Raw genomic sequence first — 20,114 nt, forward strand, 5'->3', positions numbered from 1 at the left:
CAGGCTAGGCCAACTTAATATTTTAAAGATTTATTTATTTATTTGAAAGTCAGAGCTTCACAGAGAGAGAAGAAGAGGGGAAGAGAGAGAGGGAGAGATCTTCCATCCTCTGATTCACTCCCCAACTGGCCGCAATGGCTGGAGCTGCACTGATCTGAAGCCAGGAGCCAGGAGCCAGGAGCCAGGAGCTTCTTCCAGGCCTCCCATGCGGTGCAGGGACCCAGGCACTTGGGCCATCCTCTACTGCTTTCCCAGGCCATAGCAGAGAGCTGGATCGGAAATGGAGCAGCCTGGACATGAACCAGTGTCCATATGGGATGCTGGCACTGCAGGCGGCAGCTTCACCCACTGCTTTACCCGCTACGCATCGGCTCCCCAACATAATTTTAGTTTGTTCTGTCTGAGCCGCTGTCTCCTTTCAGACATCCAGTTCTCAAACTATTCTATGGAGGTGACTGTTTTGAGAATAAAATGAATTATTTCAATGATTTAATTACTGTATGATGTTAGACTTATATTGACTTTTTTTAAGATTTCTTTTTATTTGAAATAGTTACACAGAGAAAGAGAGAGAGGGAGAGAGAGAGAGAGGGAGGGAGAGAGAATCTTCTTCCCAGATGGCTGCAACAGGCAAGGCTGGGCCAGGCCAAAGCCAGGAGTCTAGAGCTTCTTCTGAGTCTCCCATGTGGGTGGCAGGGTCCCAAGCCCTTGGGCCATCTTCCACTGCTTTCCCAAGCCATTAGCAGGGAGCTGCATGGGAAGTGCAGCAGCCAGGACATGAGCCAGCACCCGTGTGGGATGCTGCCATACCCACTATACCTTAATGCTGGCCCCTTATGCTGACTTCTGAAAACCATTTATTTTTGTGTACCTGAGAGGCTGAGTGAGAGAGAGCAAGAGAGAGAGAAACCTTCTGTTTGCTGGTTCACTCCCCAAATGTCTACAACAGCCAAAGCTGGGTCAGGCTGAAGCCAGGAACCTAGAAATGCATCCAGGTCTCCCAGTGTAGGCTATAGGGCCCATGCACCTGAGCCATCACCTGCTGGTTCCCTGGCTACTTTGGTGTGAAGCCGGATTGGGAGCAGAGTAACTGGGACTGGAACCCACACTCTGCTATGGGCTGGGGGCATCCTACGTGGCAGCTTAACAAGCTTTGCCACAATGCCTGCAGTCTTATATTCTTTAACGTCCTCATTCGCTGTGAGTCTCTGGCCTCAGCAGCCTCCAAACGCTCAGTTATCAGTGCTGTCAGTGATGCAGATCACCTGGGGCCTGGCCAGGGCTAAATGAGAAAATTAGTTCCCATGGGTGTTCAGTGAATGGAAGCTAGGATTTAAAAATGGAGATTCTGGAAAGCCAGTTGTGCCTAGGGGGAGCTGTGTGTAGGGTGTGGCAGGGGCTGGAGAAGGGCTGGGTCTAAGACGTGCCTAGGGTGGCCATCTCAGGTTTATATTAAATGAATGCTGTGCCAGTAGCCCTCACTTCACTAACCAGGAAGAGTGTCTCAGGAGGGCTCCCAGACATGGCTTCCAATGGTGAGTTTCCATGTGCGGCTTTGTCAGCAAGGCTGGGTTCTTTCTGTCCTGGTGTTCTGTGGGGGTTTGAGCTTTCGTCTTTCAGAAGTGCAGGCTCGTGGTCCAGGGGCCACTAGTGTCACAGGTGTCACTGTCTCTGGCAACCGAATGGCTGAATGCAGGGGGTAGGATTTCCCAAAGGCTCAGGTGCTAAAAAATTAACCCAACTTGGGGTTGCCTTAAAAAGTTTTCTGCATTTTAAAGATGTACCTGGAAGTAGTTTAGGTAGAACAGTGTCTTGGGTTCCCTTCAGAATGAAGGGGTGGGAGGTGTGGGGAAATATGGGAAGGGTAGGGGGAGGAAACAGCACTGGTCATATAATGCTGGAGCAGGGAACTTCACAGTGTCGGTGGAAAAGTGGAATTCAGAAATGTTTTGGGGCAAAAAAAAACCTTTGAAACCAAGAATAGGTGTTTCATGATATTCATTTCTCTGAGGACTTCTTCTATAGGAGCCGAGTTAGATTCTCAGGCAGCGCTGGCCGTTGTGGCCATTTGGGTAGTGAAGCAACAGATGGAAGACCTTTCTCGCTCACGCTCTCTCTCTCTCTCTCTGTCTCTCTCTCTCACTGAGTAACTCTGCTTGTCAAAAAATAAAATAAAATAATATAAATGCTGGAGTTCTGAAGTCTTGGATTCTGGCCCTGACTTCTTTCTCTAAACAAGCACTGGGTGAGAGAAGTCCTGGGTCAGCGCCAGTCTGTCTTGCAGCTTTTGAGTGTGACATCTCAATCAACTCTCAGAGGCCTCCCAGCTCTAGGAGGTCTTCAGAAAATCCTTGGAAAGTGCCCATGGTGGAGGGGGAGCCCTCTCAGCTCCTCACTCTGTCCTGGAGGCAAAATCCAAGGCCCCAGAACAATGGTGCCCTTAGGGTGTGAAGCCCTTCCAGAAGCTGCTCTGGACCACAGGGGAGGGAGGGGCCTCCCAGGTGAAGATTGTGGGCTCAGCTGCCAGTTTTACTGCTGAGATTTTATTTAAACAAACAAATTTGATTTCAAACAAAACAACAACCAGTGTATTTTTAAAATGTGTGTTAAAGGTATACAAATTGCTGGTCAGAAATACTGGGAACTTTTCCTGTGGAGTTCTAGTGAGTGGCCGGGCTGGGGGTAGGGACCAGATACCCTGGAGCACCTCAGCGATAGATGCTCCCCAGGGAGGTTTTGCTGGGAGCAGAAAGCGCTCTTATCCCCTCTTTGCCTGTTCTGAAGGAAAGAGTTCCAACCAACAGTGTGTTCTCTGTTTGAATTTGGGTTTATACAAAATGCTTTACACCAATTATTCATATAATCAATATGTTTAAAAACATTTATTTATATTCATTTGGAAGGCATAGTTACAGAGAGATAGAGAGAGGGATCTTCCATCTACTGGTTCACTCCCCAGTTGGCAGCAAATGGCCAGGGCTGGGCCAGGCCAAAGCCAGGATCTTCTTCCCAGCCTCCCACATGGGTGCAGGGGCCCAAGCACTCGGGTCATCCTCTGCTGCTTTCCCAGGGCTTTAGCAGGGAGCTGGATGGCAAGTGGAGCAACTGGGACTTCAACTGACAGCATATGGGATGCTGGACTGGAGGCAGAGGCTTAACTTGCCATGAAACAACACCAGCCCTGAATGTATAAGTTTTTTTCTGGACAGGCAGAGTTAGACAGTGAGAGAGAAACAGAAAGAATGGTCTTCCTTTTCCGTTGGTTCACCCCCAAAATGGGCGCTGCGGCCGGCGCGCTGTTGCAATCCGAAGCCAGGTGCTTCCTCCTGGTCTCCCATGTGGGTGCAGGGCCCAAGCACTTGGCCCATCCTTCACTGCCTTACCGAGCCACAGCAGAGAGCTGGACTGGAAGAGGGGTAATGGAGACAGAATCCGGTGCCCCAACCGGGACTAGAACCTGGGGTGCCGGCGCTGCAGGTGGAGGATTAGTCAAGTGAGCCTCGGGCCCTAGCACTATAACAATTTTTGAAAATTTTGGGGGGGCTGGCGCTGTGGCACAGTGGGTTAACGCCCTCCCCTGAAGCACCAGTATCCCATATGGGTGCCATTTTGAGAACTGGCTGCTCCACGTCCAATCCAGCTCTCTGCTATGGCCTGGGAAAGCAGTGGAAGATGGCCCAAGTCCTTGGGCCCCTGCACCCACGTGGGAGACCTGGAAGAAGCTCCAGGCTCCTGGCTTCGGATCAGCACAGCTCAGGCATTGCAGCCAATTGGGGAGTGAAGCATTGGATGGAAGACCTCTCTCTCTCTCTGCTTCTCCTCTCTCTGTGTAACTCTTTCAAATAAATAAATAAATATTTTTAAAAAATACACATAGCTCCATTTCACTGCCAAATGCTTAAGATACTTCTTAAAATTTTATTTGAAGGTTTATTTTATTTTTAAAAGGCAGAATTACAGAGAGGCAGACAGAGAGAGAGGGAGAGAAAGAAAATAGGGTGAAGGTCCTTCCATCTGCTTGTTCACTCCCCAGATGGCTGCAATGACCAGAGCTGTGCCAACCTGACCAGGAGCTCTTTCCAGATCTCCCATGTGGGTGCAGGGGCCCAAGGACTTGGGCCATCATCTGCTTTCCCAGGCTGTGGCAGAGAGCTGGATCAGAAGTGGAGCAGCTGGGACTTGAACCGGTGCCCATATGGGATGCCAGCACTGCAGGCAGCAGCTTTACCTGCTACTCCACAGTGCCAGCCCAATCCAGCACTTCTTACTGGCACCTCTCTGTCATGCTGTCCCCCACAGTCCTGCTCTGGTAGCTACTCGGTGTGCAGGTGTGCAGGTGTGCTCTGGGAGCAGAGGCTAGAGAAAGCTGAAGGAAGGGGAGTCGAGGAGAACAGCAAGGGGCTTTCGGGGTTTGTGTATTTGGAGGTTTGGTGGCTGACTTTCTGACCCTTTCCTCAGCTCTGCTCTCGCTCTCCCCCCTTCTCTCTCCCTCTCTCCCTCTCCCCCCTCTCCCTTTTTGTCTCTCCCTCTCTCCCCATCTCCTTATCTCTCCTTCTTCATTCCCCTGCCCCCTCCCTCTCCCCCTCTCTCCCTCTCTCCCTCTCTGTCTCTCTCCACACCTGCTCATTAGCGATGTCCACACTATATTTTGAATGTCACAGTTTCTGTGATGAAGTGTCTCCGGTTTTGCCTTAGGTAGTCTATAGTATGTTCAGATTGACCTTTTTAAAAAGATTTATTTAAAAGACAGAGTGACAGAGAGAGAGAGACACACAGAGAACTGCCATCCTCTGGTTCACTCCCCAAATGGCTGCAATGGCCAGGGCTGGGCCAGGCAGAAGCCAGGAGCATGGAACTCCATCTGGGTCTCCCACATGGGTGGTGGGGACACAAGCACTTGGCCAGTTTTCCACTGCTTTCCCAGGGGCTTCAGCGGGGGCTGGACTGGTAGAGCAGATGGACTCAAATCATTGCTCATATGGGATGCTGATGTCCTCAGGGGTAACTTAACATACTGCACCCCAACCCCCGGCAGCTAGGTTATACCCTTTGAAGCAGACATATGAAGGTTGTTAATTTGGTTTGCAGTCCTTGTAAGTTTTTTCACTTAAATTCTGATTTAAGAAAAACAGGATTGCCTCGTGTCAGTTCTTCTGGTGGCCTCTGCAGTAGAGAACTGTGCCAACGTTGGTTTGTCCATAAGGTCTGCTCCCCTTCCAGCATCCGGGAGATGAGCACACACCAGAGGACAGGTTTAGACCCTCAGTGCTTTCCTCCCACTGGAATGTCTGACATGGGTGAAGGATATGACCTGGGGACTTGGTGTTAAATCTTCTAGCGCCATTTAGTTGATTGACACAGTGGAGGGTATGGCCACTTTCGACTTCATTCCATTGAGCAAAAAAGCCCACGCAGTGATAACAAGCAATAGGGGTACCAGACCTATCCTCGTCAATCTGTTTCAGTCCTTTCGCACTTTGCCCCCATATATTTAAATTATTGTTTACCAGATTGTTGTCAGCTGGTTTATTTGCATTACCTCAATTACTAGTGTGGCTGAGTGTTTTCCCACCATCTCTGTCTTTGTAGTATATCAATTTTCACTAAAGAAAACCTTCTTCACTCCTGTTACCTTTATGACCTAAATACTATCATCTTCTCACCATAAGTTTCAAAAGATATGCCCACAGTCCATTATTCATTTTATTATGACTAGGTAAGAGGGAAGGTATCACCTTTCTAAAATTTTATTCTATCACAGAGGTCTTTTGTTTTTCTGGATCTTGCTAATATTCTCATGTTTTCTCTCTCTGTATTTTTCAGGAGATGGTCATGACAACATAGAAACACAACATGGAAGAAGAAAAGGAAAAGCACGCCATCAATTTACACCTGAGGAACTGCACATACTGAATCAATCATTTGCAGAGAGTCCTTATCCTGACTTTATGACCAAGGAGGAACTGGTCAAAAAACTCCATTGTTCGTTTTACACAATTGAGGTACATAAACTACGTAGGTATTTACATGAATATGTCTTTGTGGACAATAATAAAAAAGCAACTAATTATGAAAAAGTATAACAGCATTTCATCACATAAGACAGCGTTGACATTTGGTCCCATTTCTTCTTCATGTCATTGTGGATGTGACTATATTAAAGCATGTTATGTGTTATTTTTGAAACAGATTTATTTATTTGAAAATCAGAGTTACACAGAGAGAGGGAAGGAGAGGCAGAGAGAGAGAGCAAGGTCTCCCATCTGCTGGTTCACTCCCCACCTGGCCTCAACGGCCGGAGCTATGTTGATTCGAAGTCAGCAGCCAGGAGCTTCTTCTGGGTCTCTCATGTGGGTACAGGGGCCCAAGCACTTGGGCCATCTCACTGCTTTCCCAGGCCATAGTTGAGAGGTGGATCAGAAGTGGAGCAGCCAGGACTTGAACTGGTGTCCATATGGAATGCCGGCTCTGCAGGTGGCGGTTTTACCTCCTATGCCACAGCACTGGCCCCAATTACTCTCACTTTACAAAGGAGAAAAAGTAGAGTAGAGGTTCCACAAAACACTTAGGGTAAGGTATAAAGTAATACCGCTAAGTTATGGCAGACGCTTGTTTGTTTTGGGTATGGCCTTTGAAGAAAATGACATTTAGAATACGATTTAGAATACGTTGAATTAGGAATTCATTCTGGAAAAGCAGTTGGAGTAAAATAAGCAAGCTAAGGGAACATATTTTGAGAACAGCTGCTTCACGTCTAAATGCAGAGGGTGCAAATAGGTTGGTAGAAGATTTGGAAAAGTAGGGATTTGCTCATACATAAGGGCCCGTGCCTCCTGTGAAGGCAGATGGGAATCCAGAATTGTGCACAATTACGATTTTAATTATTATAAACGTATATTTATATATACATTTACATATCATATTTACTATAAATGCATTCTCGTATTATAAATATAATAACACAGGAAGCCCCTGGAAAGCGTGCTTGCATTTTGCATGTCTTACTCAAGGTCACGAAGGAAATCAGTGATGACGCTGATCCTAAGATGAACTACAAAATTCTCCTACATTGGCGAATATATAGACTCGAAAGTAATTTCTGTTTTGTTTCTTTTTTAGAACTGGTTCCAAAATAAAAGAGCCAGACTAGCAGCCAAGAAGAGACGCAAAGTGCTTGAAGCCAGGATGCCATATGCACTCCCTGTCCAAGGTCCCCCAGGTGTAAGACTGCAGAATTCCCAGGAGCGGTTTCCCAACACTACCCAGGTGGCTGTGCTGGGTGGAGCTGTCTACGCCACTCCACGTGCCCAGGTGTGGTCTCCCAACTTTGCCCAGGCAGCTGTGCTGGGTGGAGCTGTCTACACCACTCCATGTGCCCACGTGTGGTCTCCCAACACTGCCCAGGTGGCTGTGCTGGGTGGAGCTGTCTACACCACTCCACGAGCCCAGGAGTGGTCTCCCAACGCTGGCCAGGTGGCTGTGCTGGACGGAGCTGTCTACCCCACTCCACATGCCCAGGAGTGGTCTCCCAACGCTGCCCAGGTAGCTGTGCTGGGAGGAGCTGTCTACACCGTTCCATGTGCCCAGGAGTGGTCTCCCAACGCTGCCCAGGCAGCTGTGCTGGGCAGAGCTGTCTACTCCACTCCACGTGCCCAGGATTGGTCTCCCAACGCTGCCCAGGCGGCCCTGCTGGGCGGAGCTGTCTGCTCCACTCCACCCACATGGGAGGTTTCCAGCCCGCTCTATGGCTCCTGGGATTCTGGGGTTCGAGGTGCTCAAGAGGCACCAAGCTATGCTCTGGAGAATCAAGGGAACGTAGGAGGTGGATCTTTTCCCCGTGGCATTCCAGGAGCAAGGTTTATTCATTCTTTTTCATACGCACCGTATTTTGGGAGTTCCAGGTCAGAGATGAGGGTCATGCAGCCTGATTGGCCTTCCCTGCTACCCGGTGTTCCCAGTGCTCAGGGAGCAATGCAACAGCTGCAGGAGCAGAGCTCTTTTCGTTACCCACCATGTGAAGAATGGCAGCAGAATGGCTGGGGAACACACCCTCAGCAGCCCCAGCAGCCTCCGGATTACTGGCAGGAGCTGTCCTCCCAGGACCAGTTTCCAATGCAGCAGAATCACAACAGCGCAGAGAACAGGGTGCCTTTTCCTCTGTCCCAGCAGCAGCCTGGAGATCGTCAAGGTGATGGAGAGCTCATGTTCTTGCAGGTGTTGAGCACAGCTCTGCGGGTACTCAGTTCTCCAACAGAACCTCACGAGCAAGATACGCAGCAAGGTGGTGCCCGAGATGCCCAGTTCTGAAATCCAGGACATTTTGAAAGAGGAACACACCGGTGCCAACTTCTGGGACTAGAAATGTGGCTGCAGGAAATGGCGTTGGGCTTTTGAGTCAGCAGATGGCTGTCATACTACAATTGTGTACCTGGGAGTCGAAGGTTCTTGAAAGAAAGGAACTAGCTCATAGTGTACATCCTTTGTGTGTGTGGCTGGTTAGGGTTGTGGACGTATTTTCTATCATGTTGGCATTTATATTCTTGAAGGACATTTTGTACTGGTAGTTATTGTAGGGGGTTGTGTCACGTTAAACTAGGATTAAAGGAGTCAATTAGGCTACCTTTCTTACTATTTTCTATAATTTTGTACAACACTGCACTTAGCCCTTCATTAAACGTTTGGATTTTACAATGACGGCTCTGATAGATTCATTAGAGGGAGATTTTGCCTCCTGATCTCATTATAGGTGATTAGAAAACTATCATTTCTCCTTGAGTGAAATTTGTGATTATGTTTGCTAATACTAATTCCATTTCATCTAGGGTTTTAAATTTACTGCTATAAATCATCTGAAGTACCATTAGGGCTTTCATTCCTAGAGTATTTGTGTATGTAAAATGTGTCATTTTCAAGTTTTAGACTCGCATCTTCTAATCTTGGTGTTTTATTGCCAGCTATTTGTCCCTTGGAAGAAAAGTTTGGAGAAAAACCCAGATTGCATGGAGTCCTTTAAATTTCACCATGGGTGCGGTCCCTGGTCTTGAGCAGTGTATGTTGCTGCCTCCCAGTAGGGAACTGTGAAAAAACATTACTTCCCAGGCCGGCACTGTGGCACAGCGGGTTAACACTCTGGCCTGAGCACTGGCATCCCATATGGGCACCGGTATGAAACCTGGTGCTCTGCTTCCAATCCAGCTCTCTGCTATGGCCTGGGAAAGCAGAAGATGGCCCTTGTCCTTGAGCCCCTGCACCTGTGTGGCAGACCCAGAAGAAACTCCTGCCTCCCAGCTTTGGATCAGCACAGTTCAGGCCATTGCAGCCAACTGGGGAGTGAACCACCAGATGGAAGTCCTCTCTCTCTCTCTCTCTCTCTCTCTCTGTGAAACTCTGACTTTCAAATAAAAAATAAATATTAAAAAAAAAGATCTCTACAGGTGCTGGTGCTCTGGTGCAGCGGGTAAAGCCGCCATCCTATATGGTTGCCAGTTCAAGTCTCAACTGTTCCACTTCTGATCTAGCTCCCAGCTAATGCACCTGGGAGAGTCGTGGAAGATGGTCCAAGTCCTTGGGCCCCTACACCTATGTGTGAGACCCGAAAGAAGCTCCTCCTCCTGGTATAGCTCCAGCTGTTGCGGCCTTTTGGGGGAGTGAACCAGTGGATGGAAGACTCTGTCTGCCTGTCTGTCTCTCTGTCATTCTGCCTTTCAAATAAATACAGCTTTAAAAAAATTCTGTAACTCAGACAGTAGGATTTAGACAACAGGCAGGGGCATGGGCAGGGGCACAGCATCTAACAATTTATTCTCTTGGCTTGTTTTCCCAAGAATATTCCAAGAAGAGTGATCTTGCAATGCTGCACCCCCAGGGATTGGGCCTCACAGCAAGGAGAGCTGCAAGAGCCCAGCAGGAGTTGGGTTTTGAACACACGATGTGTGCTGCTGTGGGTTGCTTGAGCAGGTAGGGCCCTCTTGCTTCTCTTTTTCCTCTATCCCAGCCACGCCCTCACTCTACAATCCCTCAAAAATGGCTTCTCACAGAGGCAGTAGTTTTAGGGAGCTGTACTTTCCCAGTCTCTTTGGCACAATAAAGCTCTCCTTTGAATTGTCGTGGGAGACCAATCATTTGTTGACTCCCCAGGCAAATGAACCCCTTTTGTCTGATATATGGAGGGGCAGGGGAGCTGCTCTAGGACTTGATGAGAGGTGTCCACTCCAAGCTGGAGGGGTGGGCATGCGGCCATATTTGTCCTGTAGTTTGGGGCCTTCTCAATACACAGTTGCTCCTTATGCACAGAACCCTGGAAAGCCAGCCAGTCATTTCCTGCGACCTCTTTCAAAGCAGGACTGGGGACCGGAAGTGTGCAAGTGTGTCAGGTCCTGTCCTGGTCACTTGAGTTGTCAGGCACCACCCAGTGACAACCTGAGGCAGCAGGCACTGAGTCTCTGGCCCTAGCACCTTGCATCTGAAACTGTGCAGAGAAAAGCCCAAGAATTGTTTCTGGTGGGAACTGGGACTTTGCGTCTGGCTACTACAGACCTTCACTCTGTCTGGTGTGTGGAGGCTCCAAGGGGCCCATTGTGCAGTGCGGCACAGTGCAATACTTCCAGCAGGGAGCCAGAATGAGGAACAGCAGGGTGACGTCTGTCTGGGCAGCTGCAATGGGGAGCCTGCTAAGGGGTTGGGGCAGTCCCTGCTCAGCTCTGTGCCTCCCCTTTAAGGTCTTTGCATGCTCCTCTGCGACCTCTGCTGGCCGGTGGTTGTACTGCAGAATTTTCAGGTGGACACAGTGTACCTTAGAAATGCATTATTCATTGACTCAGGTGAGATGTGGTCAAAATCAACTCCTAGAGGACATTTCGAAGGTATTTTTAAGTGCTCCATCTCCACCGAGGTCCCTCTTAACTTGGTGAGCCTGGTTGTCCAATCGCCACCACAGTGGATTCACAGCTGCCACAGACATGATGATGCTTTCCTCAACACAGACTGTGTGATCCAGACCCACAGGAGAGTCTGGGTGGGGGTGGGGGGCACATCTTCCTCTTTGCATGCCCTCCCTACAATGTCCCAAAGTCACACTGAGCCCCATCGAAGCATCGGGCATGGACGCCTGTGGGGCCACCTCAGGGCTCAGCTCCTGGTCCTCCAGTGGAAAGTGGTTCCTGAGAAGACTTGGCCACGGCCACCCATCCTCAAGGCCACCCCACCTGAGCCGTGTGCCAGAGTGGACCCTGGGTTTGAGTCCCAGCTGCTCCACTTCTGATCCCGCTCCCTCCTAATACGCCTGAGAAAACAGCAGAGGAGTGCCCCTGCATCCTTGTGGGAGACCTGGAAGAAGCTCCTGGCTCTTGGCTTCAGCCTGGCCCAGCACCGGTCATTGCTGCCATTTGGGGAATGAGCCAGTGGATGGAAGATTTTCCTCTGTCTCTGCCACTGTTGTAACTCTGCCTTTCAAAAAAAGAGAATAAATATTTTTTAAAACCACCTTTCTTTGCCAGTCTGGGAAATGTGACATTGTAGATTTAACATTATGCAAGGAGATGCTACCAGGAGTATCCAAAGGCAGGAGCAAGTGAGCAGCACCTGTGGTTGGTCAAGGGAGGATATTGGAGAAATAGGTCTGCTTGCATGCAAAATTAGGCAAAACTGATGCAAAAGATCAAGTCACAAGACTTGAGACAGGAGCAAAGATGACAGCAGTGGCAGAGGGTGGACCACTACCCCCCAGACCCTGTAAGTTAATAGCTCCCTCGCGCAGGTCTGTGACAAGAGTGTTCACAGCTCAGGGGTCCTAATTTATCTCAACGCACAAGGCAGACACCAGGGGAGGAAGTGGAAAATACAAGTCTGAACAAAGGCAAGGTCAAGGCCTGCTTGTGAAGTCACTCTCACAAGAGGAAAACGGGGGCTCTCTGAGGCCTGGAGCAGGTTGCCAAAGAGGGACAGGTGGCAGCTCCACGAGTCACTCCCTCCCACTCCCGCCCAAGGCTGCTGCTTCTGCAGCTCCTGCACCTGCCTCACCCCTGCCCGGATATGCCAAGCAGCTCTTTCACAATCCGGGCTGTTGAGATGGAGAAGGAAATTGCACACGGCAGGCCCTGGCTCTTGAGATCTGCAGATGTGAGTTTCTTTTTTGAAGTCACTCTAGGTCGTTGTGCAACTCAGTAATGACAGGACCTCAGATTCCTGGGCATCTCTAAAATTCGGACACTGAGGGGGTTGTTTTGGGCTCCCAGGGCCTCAGTGGGGTGCAGATGGGAATCACCCTAACGTGATGATGTGGGAAGTGTTCCGTTTATCAGCATCAGGTTTTTAGCACACAGTTGGGGGTAAGAGGGAGTGAGTCAACAAGGAAGAAAACTTCTCTACTTCTTGAAGGGAGTTCTCAGAAGACCAGGGCCTGGCAGCTCAGCTTACAGGACAGGCATAAAGAGTGCGCACCTGCCAAGCCAGGACCAGTTTGTCTGGAGCTCCTGGGACCCCAGAGGCAGCAGCCTGTGAGTGTCTCGTTTTCTTTTCCCTGTGGCCTATGAATATCCTGTGGCCGTCTGGACAGTGTTCCATGCCGGAGTTGAAGGGAGGAGGGTCTGCAGCTCTTCTGGTCTTGTAGTTGGGTTTGGGAGGTGGGGGCACACGGGGTGGGGAGGTGCCCGTCTGCCCTCCACTAAGCTGCCTGGAACCGGAAGGGCACTGGCTTGCTGAACGGGGGTGCGGTGGGTGAGTAGGATGGGACACCCTCTCTTAGATGCTCTTGCATGGAAGCCTCAGGTGGGCAGTGCAATTCCACCTTCTCTCTTGGCTCCTTGTCTGCTCCTGGTTTCTTCAGAAAGAGAAGTGGAGGAGAAACAGATCCGGCATTCACAGGCTTGGGTTCGACACCCATCCCGATGCTTCTCTCTTGGCCTCTAGACTTGACTTAAAATGATTCTTAATGAATTAGGACTCTGGTTTTCCAACCATGTGTCCAGAGGTGTCCTTTTTTTCCTATAAAATCTTACTCTGGAGGCTTAGCTTAAAGTGAACCCTGCATGGGTTGAGGGGCTGTGGCTGCCTTGTCCATCTGAATCTCAGGTCTGAGACCTCTGAGCCTGCCTGTGTCTGGATCCTTCCTTCAGCAATGGGTGATGGCATTTCTGAGCCGTCTTGAGCTGGTGTGAAAATGTCTATTGCTTTCATTTTTCCCCCAAATCAGTCTCAGGGTCCCAGAGTTGACGCAGCTGTGGGACAGGGGACATTGCCCTCGTTCTGGCCTGGGTCGGCCCCTGGGTGATCAGGAAGGCTCTACCAGGACGAGTGCAAGCCTGTGAGCTCAGCTTAGTGTTTCTAGAGGCTTGTGGGGCACCTGAGGAGGTGGCAAATTCAACAGCGCAAGATGCTTGTGAGTTACAGGGTTCGCCTACACGGCGCATTATCAGCTGTTGGAGAGGGGCCCTCTGGCCAGGTAGCCCCTCTCCTGACATTGACCGAGCTGGCCTGCTGACCCTTTTGTCTTTGCAGGGCTCCCTTTGGCTCTGTGTCCAGCCTCTGAGACTCCCACTTCCACCCTCATTACTTCACGGTTTCTCTCTTTGGCAGGAAGACACCCAGATGCAGAGAGTGGCCCGGGTCCTGCGCTTACCCCGTGCTCTGTTACCATCTCCTGTCAGGTGGTAACTGGATGTCCTGTTTGGTAGTTGCTCATACGTCCCACAGGCCCTTTCCCCTGGCCAGGGCCACCTGGTGTATCACCTTCCCTCATAAGTCCCCTCTTCCAGCCCTCTCAGGTACACTGGGAAGAGCTGAGGGGCTGAGTCTCTGCAGCTGCTAACTTGGTGGGTGAAACTTGGGTGAAAACGTGCCCTGGGTTCCCTCGGGGGCTTTCTTCTGCTTGGGGGCCACCTCTGGTTCAGAACTGGCAAATCGCCTGGCATATGCTGCTGCACTTGCAGACTGAGCTCAGTCAGACGTCACTAGGCATTGAGAACCCTGGTTCATCTTCCTTCTTTCCTTCCTCTCTCCCTCCCTCCCTCCCTCCTTCCTTCCTTAATTGAAAGGCAGAGTTCCAGAGAGGTAGAGGCCGAGACAAAGAGAGAGGTTTTTCATCTGCTGGTTCACTTCCCAGATGGACGCAACAGCCAGAGCTGTGACGACCCGAAGTCAGGAGCTTCTTCTGGGCCTCCTGCATGGGTGCAGGGGCCCATGGACTTGGGCCATCTTCCACTTCTTTTCCAGACCACAGCAGAGAGCTGGATCAGAAGTGGAGTATCTGAGACTTGAACCAGCTGCCATATGAGATGTCAGCACTGCAGCCGGAGACTTTACCCGCTATGCCACAGTGCCCTTCCCTCCCACCCCACCCCCCTCCCCCATTCATTTTCCAACACTGTGAGTTGCCATTGCTAACCCACTCAAGGCGGCAAGTCAGTGAGGGAGTAGAAGGTTGCCTGTCTGAGCTGAGCCAACCACCTCCTGTTACAGACAAGGTGAAGGAGTCCAAGAAGGCAAAAGTCCTGCCTGGAGGGAGCACTCACTAGGTCCTTGGGGATGGAACACACAGCCTCAGTGAGGACCCTCCATGCTGGCCGCTGTTTCAATGGCAGTGCCCAAGAAAAAGCAGAATGGCGTGGGGGACGTGAGAACGAGGACATTGTGGTCAACCCATGTGAGAGTCCCAGTGCTCTCCGAGGCTGGACCGTGTGCCCATCTTGTCTCCAAATCACTTTGAGCATCTGGCTGCTTTGAGCTCCATAGCAGGAAGGGGCAGGGGTAAGGAGTGGCTGCTTCTGACCTTCAGGAGCTGGGCCATGCCCTATACCATGTCCTAGAGCCGAAATCATGTCCTTTCCTCTCTGTTCTTCTCCCCAGGCCATGCTGCTCCTCCTCCTGACCTCACTGTTCCTGCGTGCCCAGCCCCGGGGATGCCTGGAAGAAGAGATGAGGACCTACTCCCAGAGGACAGTGAGCAACGTCTGCACCCACGTCATGTGTGGCCCAGTGGAAGACAGCCTTCCTGGTCGAGATGGACAGGATGGCAGAGAGGGCCCCCAGGGTGAGAAGGGGGATCCAGGTGGAGCTGGGACCCAGGGCTTGTCCTGGTGGGCGGGGTGGGCGTTGGAATTGTCACCGATCCAGCGCATCTGGATAGCTTGTGACGGAAAACCCGGAGATGGGATCTTCCTTCCAGGGGGTTGGTTCTCTCTTCTGCAGCACCATGTCCATTCCATCGGCTGGCAAGTGAGCGGCTTTCCTGAGCCCCCAGCTGCCTCCCTGTATCACCCAACCCTCCTGGTTCCTCCCCAAGGCCCCAGCTGGCTCCCTCCCCAAGAACAAGCAAATAGTTAGTAAATTACCCCAAATAGTTGGTAAGTTACTGATATTTAGGGCCCTCTAGAGCCCTTTTCAGATAGCTAACAGGTGTTCATTGACTAAAATGATGCCTACGCAGAGTGTTAAATATCTTCAATATTTAATTAAACTTCACCACATGAAAAGTGGGCAAACACTCAGGCCTAATCAAAAGGGTTTTCCCTAACACATTACAGGGGGAGAAGGGAAGCTCACATTTCTTTGCTTGGCCCTATGCTGGGGCATTCAGTGGAGTAGTTCATTTAATCCTCTTAAAGGTCTTACAAGGAATAGGCTAATCTCCCTTGATGGGGAAGGAAACTGATGCAGAAAGGCTAAAAAACAGCCAGCCGGAACATGACAAAGGCATGAGTTTCTTTTATTTTTTTTAAGATTCTTATTTATTTATTTCAAAATCAGAGTTATACAGAGAGAGGAGAGGCAGAGAGAGAGAGAGAGAGAGAGAGAGAGAGAGAGAGAGAGAAAGTCCTCATCTGCTGGTTTACTCTCTATGTTCACAATGGCCGGAGCTACACCAACCCAAAGCCAGGAGCCAGGAGCTTCCTCCATGTCTGCCACACAGCTGCAGGGGCCCAAGGACTTGGGCCATCTTCCTCTGCTTTCCCAAACCATTAGCAGGGAGCTGGATCGGAAGTGGAGGAGCCAGGACTCCAACCAGCACCCATATGAGATGCTGGCATTGCAAGTCTCGAAGGCTTTACCTGCTACACCACAGTGTCGTCCCTCAAGTAGCATCTTAACTGCAAGGCCAAGTGCCTGCCTTCAAGGTTATTTTAAAAACATGGCACGGTGGAAAAAAACAAAAACAAACACCATGGCGGGGCCAGTGCTGTGTCCCTGCTGCTCCACTTCCCATACAGGTCTCTGCTATGGCCTGCGAAAGCAGTAGAAGATGGCCCAAGTGCTTGGGCCTGTACCCACATGGGAGACACGGAAGAAGCTCCTGGTTCTTTTTTGGATCAGTGCAGTACTGGCCATTGCAGCCAACTGGGGAGTGAACCAGAGGATGGAAAACCCTTCTCTCTCTGTGTGTGTGTGTCTGCTTCTCTCTCTGTGCAACTCTTTCAAATAAATACAATAAATCTTTAAAATGAAATACAAAACAAAGCAAAACAAAACACTGGCATAGTCATCAATTGTATGATGATAGCAGATATAAAGTCAAACATATAGTCCAATCTTATCTCTGGTTAAAAGAAATTCAGAAAGGTATGTATTTTTAAAACATGGGATTTAAGAGATTATTTTATAGCCTGATTGTGTCCGTGAGCTCCTGTTTAGGGACTGGCACATGGAAGGTGCTTAGTAAATGTTACTTTCCTGCCACCTCCAAGGTCATTTCTGTATCTACAAACAGCACAAAGTACTCTTTCCTACAGGATGATGACTGGACTGAAAATTACCAGGTATGGATTAAAACAAAAGGGAACTCAACAAAATATTACAAGTAGTTATTCCTGGGCAGTAGGATTTGGGAAGCTCCAAATTTATACCATGTCTTCATGTATTCATGCATTCAAATTTATTTACTCTTTCATTGATCTCACAAATCAAAAGGAGTATTAATTCTGATTGATAGTGAGCTATGGCACATTCTAACACATTAGATCCTTAAAGGACTGGTTTTAGGAACACAGTAATAGAGACGCAACCTCCCTGGGCTTGTTCTCCTTCTCCCTTCAAAGAAGTGTACAACACAACACAGTCTTTTGGTTTTCATTAGAGGCTCCAAATGCCAGTCACAAGAGCTGTCAAGCTGCAGGGCTGGGCCAAACATCCTCGGCTAAGACCTCAGGGAGGCCCAAGAGGCCACTGGGAAGGAGTCTCAGAACACTTGGGCTTTCCTACCACAGTCTCAAGCCCAGAGAACAGTTTCAACATAGCCACCTGGAAATCCCCTTGCCCTCTGGCAAAGGGCGACTGTGTCACTCCAAAGCATAGAGATGGGTTCAGCCTGCACGGAGGGAGAGCAAAGGAACAGGGATACCCTGAGGACCCCACTTGCAGAAGGTCCTACGGGGAGAACTGGAGGCTGCTTACTGTGAGCCTTGCAGGTCTTGCAGCAGGGCACTTGATATGGGGGGTGGGGAGGGTTAAAAGGTAATCTGACCTGGAGGCCCAACACAAAGGTAACCTCACTAAGAGGATGATTTCCCCTAAACACAAATGCCAAGGATGGAACTGCAAGAGGCAGGCTGGAGGAGGCACCTGCAGCAGCCATAGAGAACTGCACAGGAGGATTCCTCTGAGGACCTCCCAGAGACAAACAGTCAGCACTGTGTCTGCGACATACCCAGCTCCCAGACGCCTGGTCCCCAGGCAGCACCCACTGAAGACTACACCCACCTTCCCCTAACTATTCCCACCATTCCAAGGGGTCCAAAAGCAGCTGTTGCTGGGGAACAAGGGAAAAAAGCAGAACGAGAGAGAAGGCACCAACTGCACCCTCTTCCCCAAGCCAGGCTCCTCAGCCCCTTCTCGATGAGACTAGATGATCTGATTTAGAACAAAGCTTATGGGTTATGGCTTTACCAACTGGACTTCCTGACATCTCAGAGTGACTGGGATTACCTATGCATCTGCTTGAAGTTTCACCTGCAGTTAGAGTGGCAGCAGGGAACAGTCTAGTTTAAGGGGGTGACTGATGATAAAATCTAACAGATATCTGGAAAGATTGCCTGACATGAACTAGCGCCACTCTTCAATACCTAAAGGCAACTGCAGGCCTTCAAGGTCTCCAGTGAGACCAGCGTGTCATTTCTGCAGCTCTCCTTACCTGTTGTGCAGGAGGGTGTGATGATGGTCCACCAGAGACTGAGTGAACGAGCCCAGGAGCCCAAGGCTCTCATAAGTGATGCTGTGTGGCCAGAGAACAGCCCACTGAAAGAGAACCAGAGGCACAGAGAAACCATTAGGGCACCTGAAGACTGGCAGGTAGGAAAGAACACCGATTCTACCAAACTAACTACCGGCGAAAGAGGGTCTGAAGGAGGGCACCTGAATCTCCATCCTCTATTTGTAAAAAGTAGCTCCAATGGAAGCTTACGCAGAAGAAACGAGGTGATGATCAGGCTCCATGGACGCGTGAAATGGATCCTATTTTTCTTTTTCTTTTAACTTTTATTTAATGAATATAGATTTCTGAAGTACAGCTTATGGATTACATTGGCTTCTCCCCTCCCCCCCGCAATGACTTCCATCCCACCCGCAACCCTTCCCTTTCCTGATCCCTCTCCCCTTCCATTCTTATCAAGGTTCATTTTCAATTTTCTTTATATACAGAAGATCAGTTTAGTATACATTAAGTAAAGAATCCAACAGTTTGCACCCCCATAGAAACAAAGTGAAAAATACTGTTTGAGTACTTGTTATAGCATTAAATCTCAATGTACAGCACATTAAGGACAGAGATCCTACATGAGGAGTAAGTGCACAGTGACTCCTGTTGTTGACTTTACAAAGTGACACTCCTGTTTATGGCATCAGTAATCTCTCTATGCTCCAGACATGAGTTGCCAAGGCTATGGAAGTCTTTTGAGTTCACTGACTCTTATCTTATTTAGACAAGGTCATAGCCAAAGTGGAAGTTCTCTCCTCCCTTCAGAGAAAGGTACCTCCTTCTTTGAAGACCTGTTCTTTCCACTGGGATCTCACTCACAGAAATCTTTCATTTAGGTTTTGTTTGTTGTTGTTGTTGCTGTTTTGTTTCTTTTTTTTTTTTTTTTTTTGCCAGAGTGTCTTGGCTTTCCATGCCTGAAATACTCTCATGGGCTTTTCAGCCGGAATGGATCCGATTTTTCATGAATTCCACCCCAAACATTATTTCCTAGACTTGTAAGAGTCTGCGTGCTTTGGCCAGCTTCTGTCCTGCAAACGGTGGCTTGGGCTCAATCTCGCAGTTAGAATCATGCTCTTCCACTCTTGCACACCACGCAGACACACTCGGAAAATCAGACTCGCGAAGGTTTAACAGCAACTCCTCGTTCATGTAAGGTTTTTGTGGTGACCTTACCAACTCCTCCTCAGGCTCTGTTGCAAGCCTTTCTGTGAATCACTGTCAACCCCTCCAAGGTTTAGTGCTCCACTTAGATCTGCACCAAAGGCAACACTACTTCTCCCAGGATGCTGTTTAAAGTCAATATTCCAATAAAGTACAACATATCACTGCGGCCTCCTAACCACGCGGTGGAGAGGGGCTGGCATCTGCCAGTTCCACTAAATTCCAACTCGAACCTTCAGTTTCCCAGCTTGTGTGTTCGAACAGGGTCGCGGGATCCTGGCACAGAAAGGGCACTCGGGAAAACTAGAGTCCCATGCCTCCATCCTGCACACGGCGAAAGGAGGGCGGAGGTGGTCAGAGCGACGCCGCTGTGGAAATGACACCCGTCCAGGTTCCAGGATCTCCCGGGAAAGATCCAAAATAGCTTCGCCTTCCTCCTACATGATACCGGTTTACCCCAACCGGTTTCCGGGCGTCTTTCCCCTTCCTTATCCTGGAAGTGAGACGAAAGTCACTCCTCCCCGCAGTAGAGCTGTCCTCCTGCTGTCACACCGGTTCTTGCTCACCAGTGAAATCCTAGCCATCCCTTGGCTTTATCCGCCGTTTTCCAAGCAACTCCCCCTGCTTCAAACACTCTAAACCTTCTAAAACCCGGCTTAGCGTCCGCTGGCATTCGTAACCTAGGCAACCGCACGGTGCGCATGCGCACCGACGCCGTTCCCACGGCGCCCCTGGCGCTACGACAGCCCGGAGGGCCAAAACACCAGCGCCC

At 49.8% G+C, this 20,114-nt stretch overlaps 1 protein-coding gene and 1 long non-coding RNA gene across 3 annotated transcripts in view; one reads left to right on the forward strand and one right to left on the reverse strand.

The window, feature by feature from the left end:
- The first annotated feature begins 1,065 nt into the window (after positions 1-1,065).
- On the forward strand, positions 1,066-8,694 carry LOC138845394 (uncharacterized). 2 transcript variants are annotated; one of them, XM_089313537.1, is made up of 4 exons: positions 1,066-1,535; positions 5,824-6,002; positions 7,120-7,404; positions 7,474-8,694. In XM_089313537.1, the coding sequence occupies exons 1-4, from the start codon at positions 1,457-1,459 to the stop codon at positions 8,305-8,307; spliced, it is 1,377 nt and encodes a 458-aa protein (XP_089169663.1). In that variant the 5' UTR covers positions 1,066-1,456; the 3' UTR covers positions 8,308-8,694. The 2 variants fall into 2 exon arrangements, with proteins under 2 accessions (XP_089169663.1, XP_089169662.1); XM_089313536.1 differs by having other exon boundaries at positions 1,067-1,535; positions 7,120-8,694.
- The window catches only part of LOC138845397 (uncharacterized), a 40,092-nt gene continuing 28,491 nt past the window's right edge, over positions 8,514-20,114 (reverse strand). The window contains exons 2-3 of the long non-coding RNA XR_016221031.1: positions 18,119-18,222; positions 8,514-11,445 (exon numbers count right to left, since the gene is read on the reverse strand). This is a non-coding gene — a long non-coding RNA (uncharacterized LOC138845397). The remainder of the gene's footprint in view (positions 11,446-18,118; positions 18,223-20,114) is intronic.

The sequence above is a fragment of the Oryctolagus cuniculus genome, chromosome 15 (genome assembly GCF_051225735.1).
Source record: "Oryctolagus cuniculus isolate XC-2025 breed Fujian yellow rabbit chromosome 15, ASM5122573v1, whole genome shotgun sequence".
In the NCBI taxonomy this organism is placed as follows: Eukaryota; Metazoa; Chordata; class Mammalia; order Lagomorpha; family Leporidae; genus Oryctolagus; species Oryctolagus cuniculus.

Excerpts from the sequence above, each read along its gene's own strand:
- LOC138845394 (XM_089313536.1), top strand. The coding sequence starts at position 1,457 with ATGAATGCTGTGCCAGTAGCCCTCACTTCACTAACCAGGAAGAGTGTC. Across the intron at positions 1,536-5,823 it reads CCCAGACATGGCTTCCAATG|GAGATGGTCATGACAACATA; the intron begins GTGAGTTTCCAT and ends TGTATTTTTCAG. Across the intron at positions 6,003-7,119 it reads GTTCGTTTTACACAATTGAG|AACTGGTTCCAAAATAAAAG; the intron begins GTACATAAACTA and ends TTTCTTTTTTAG.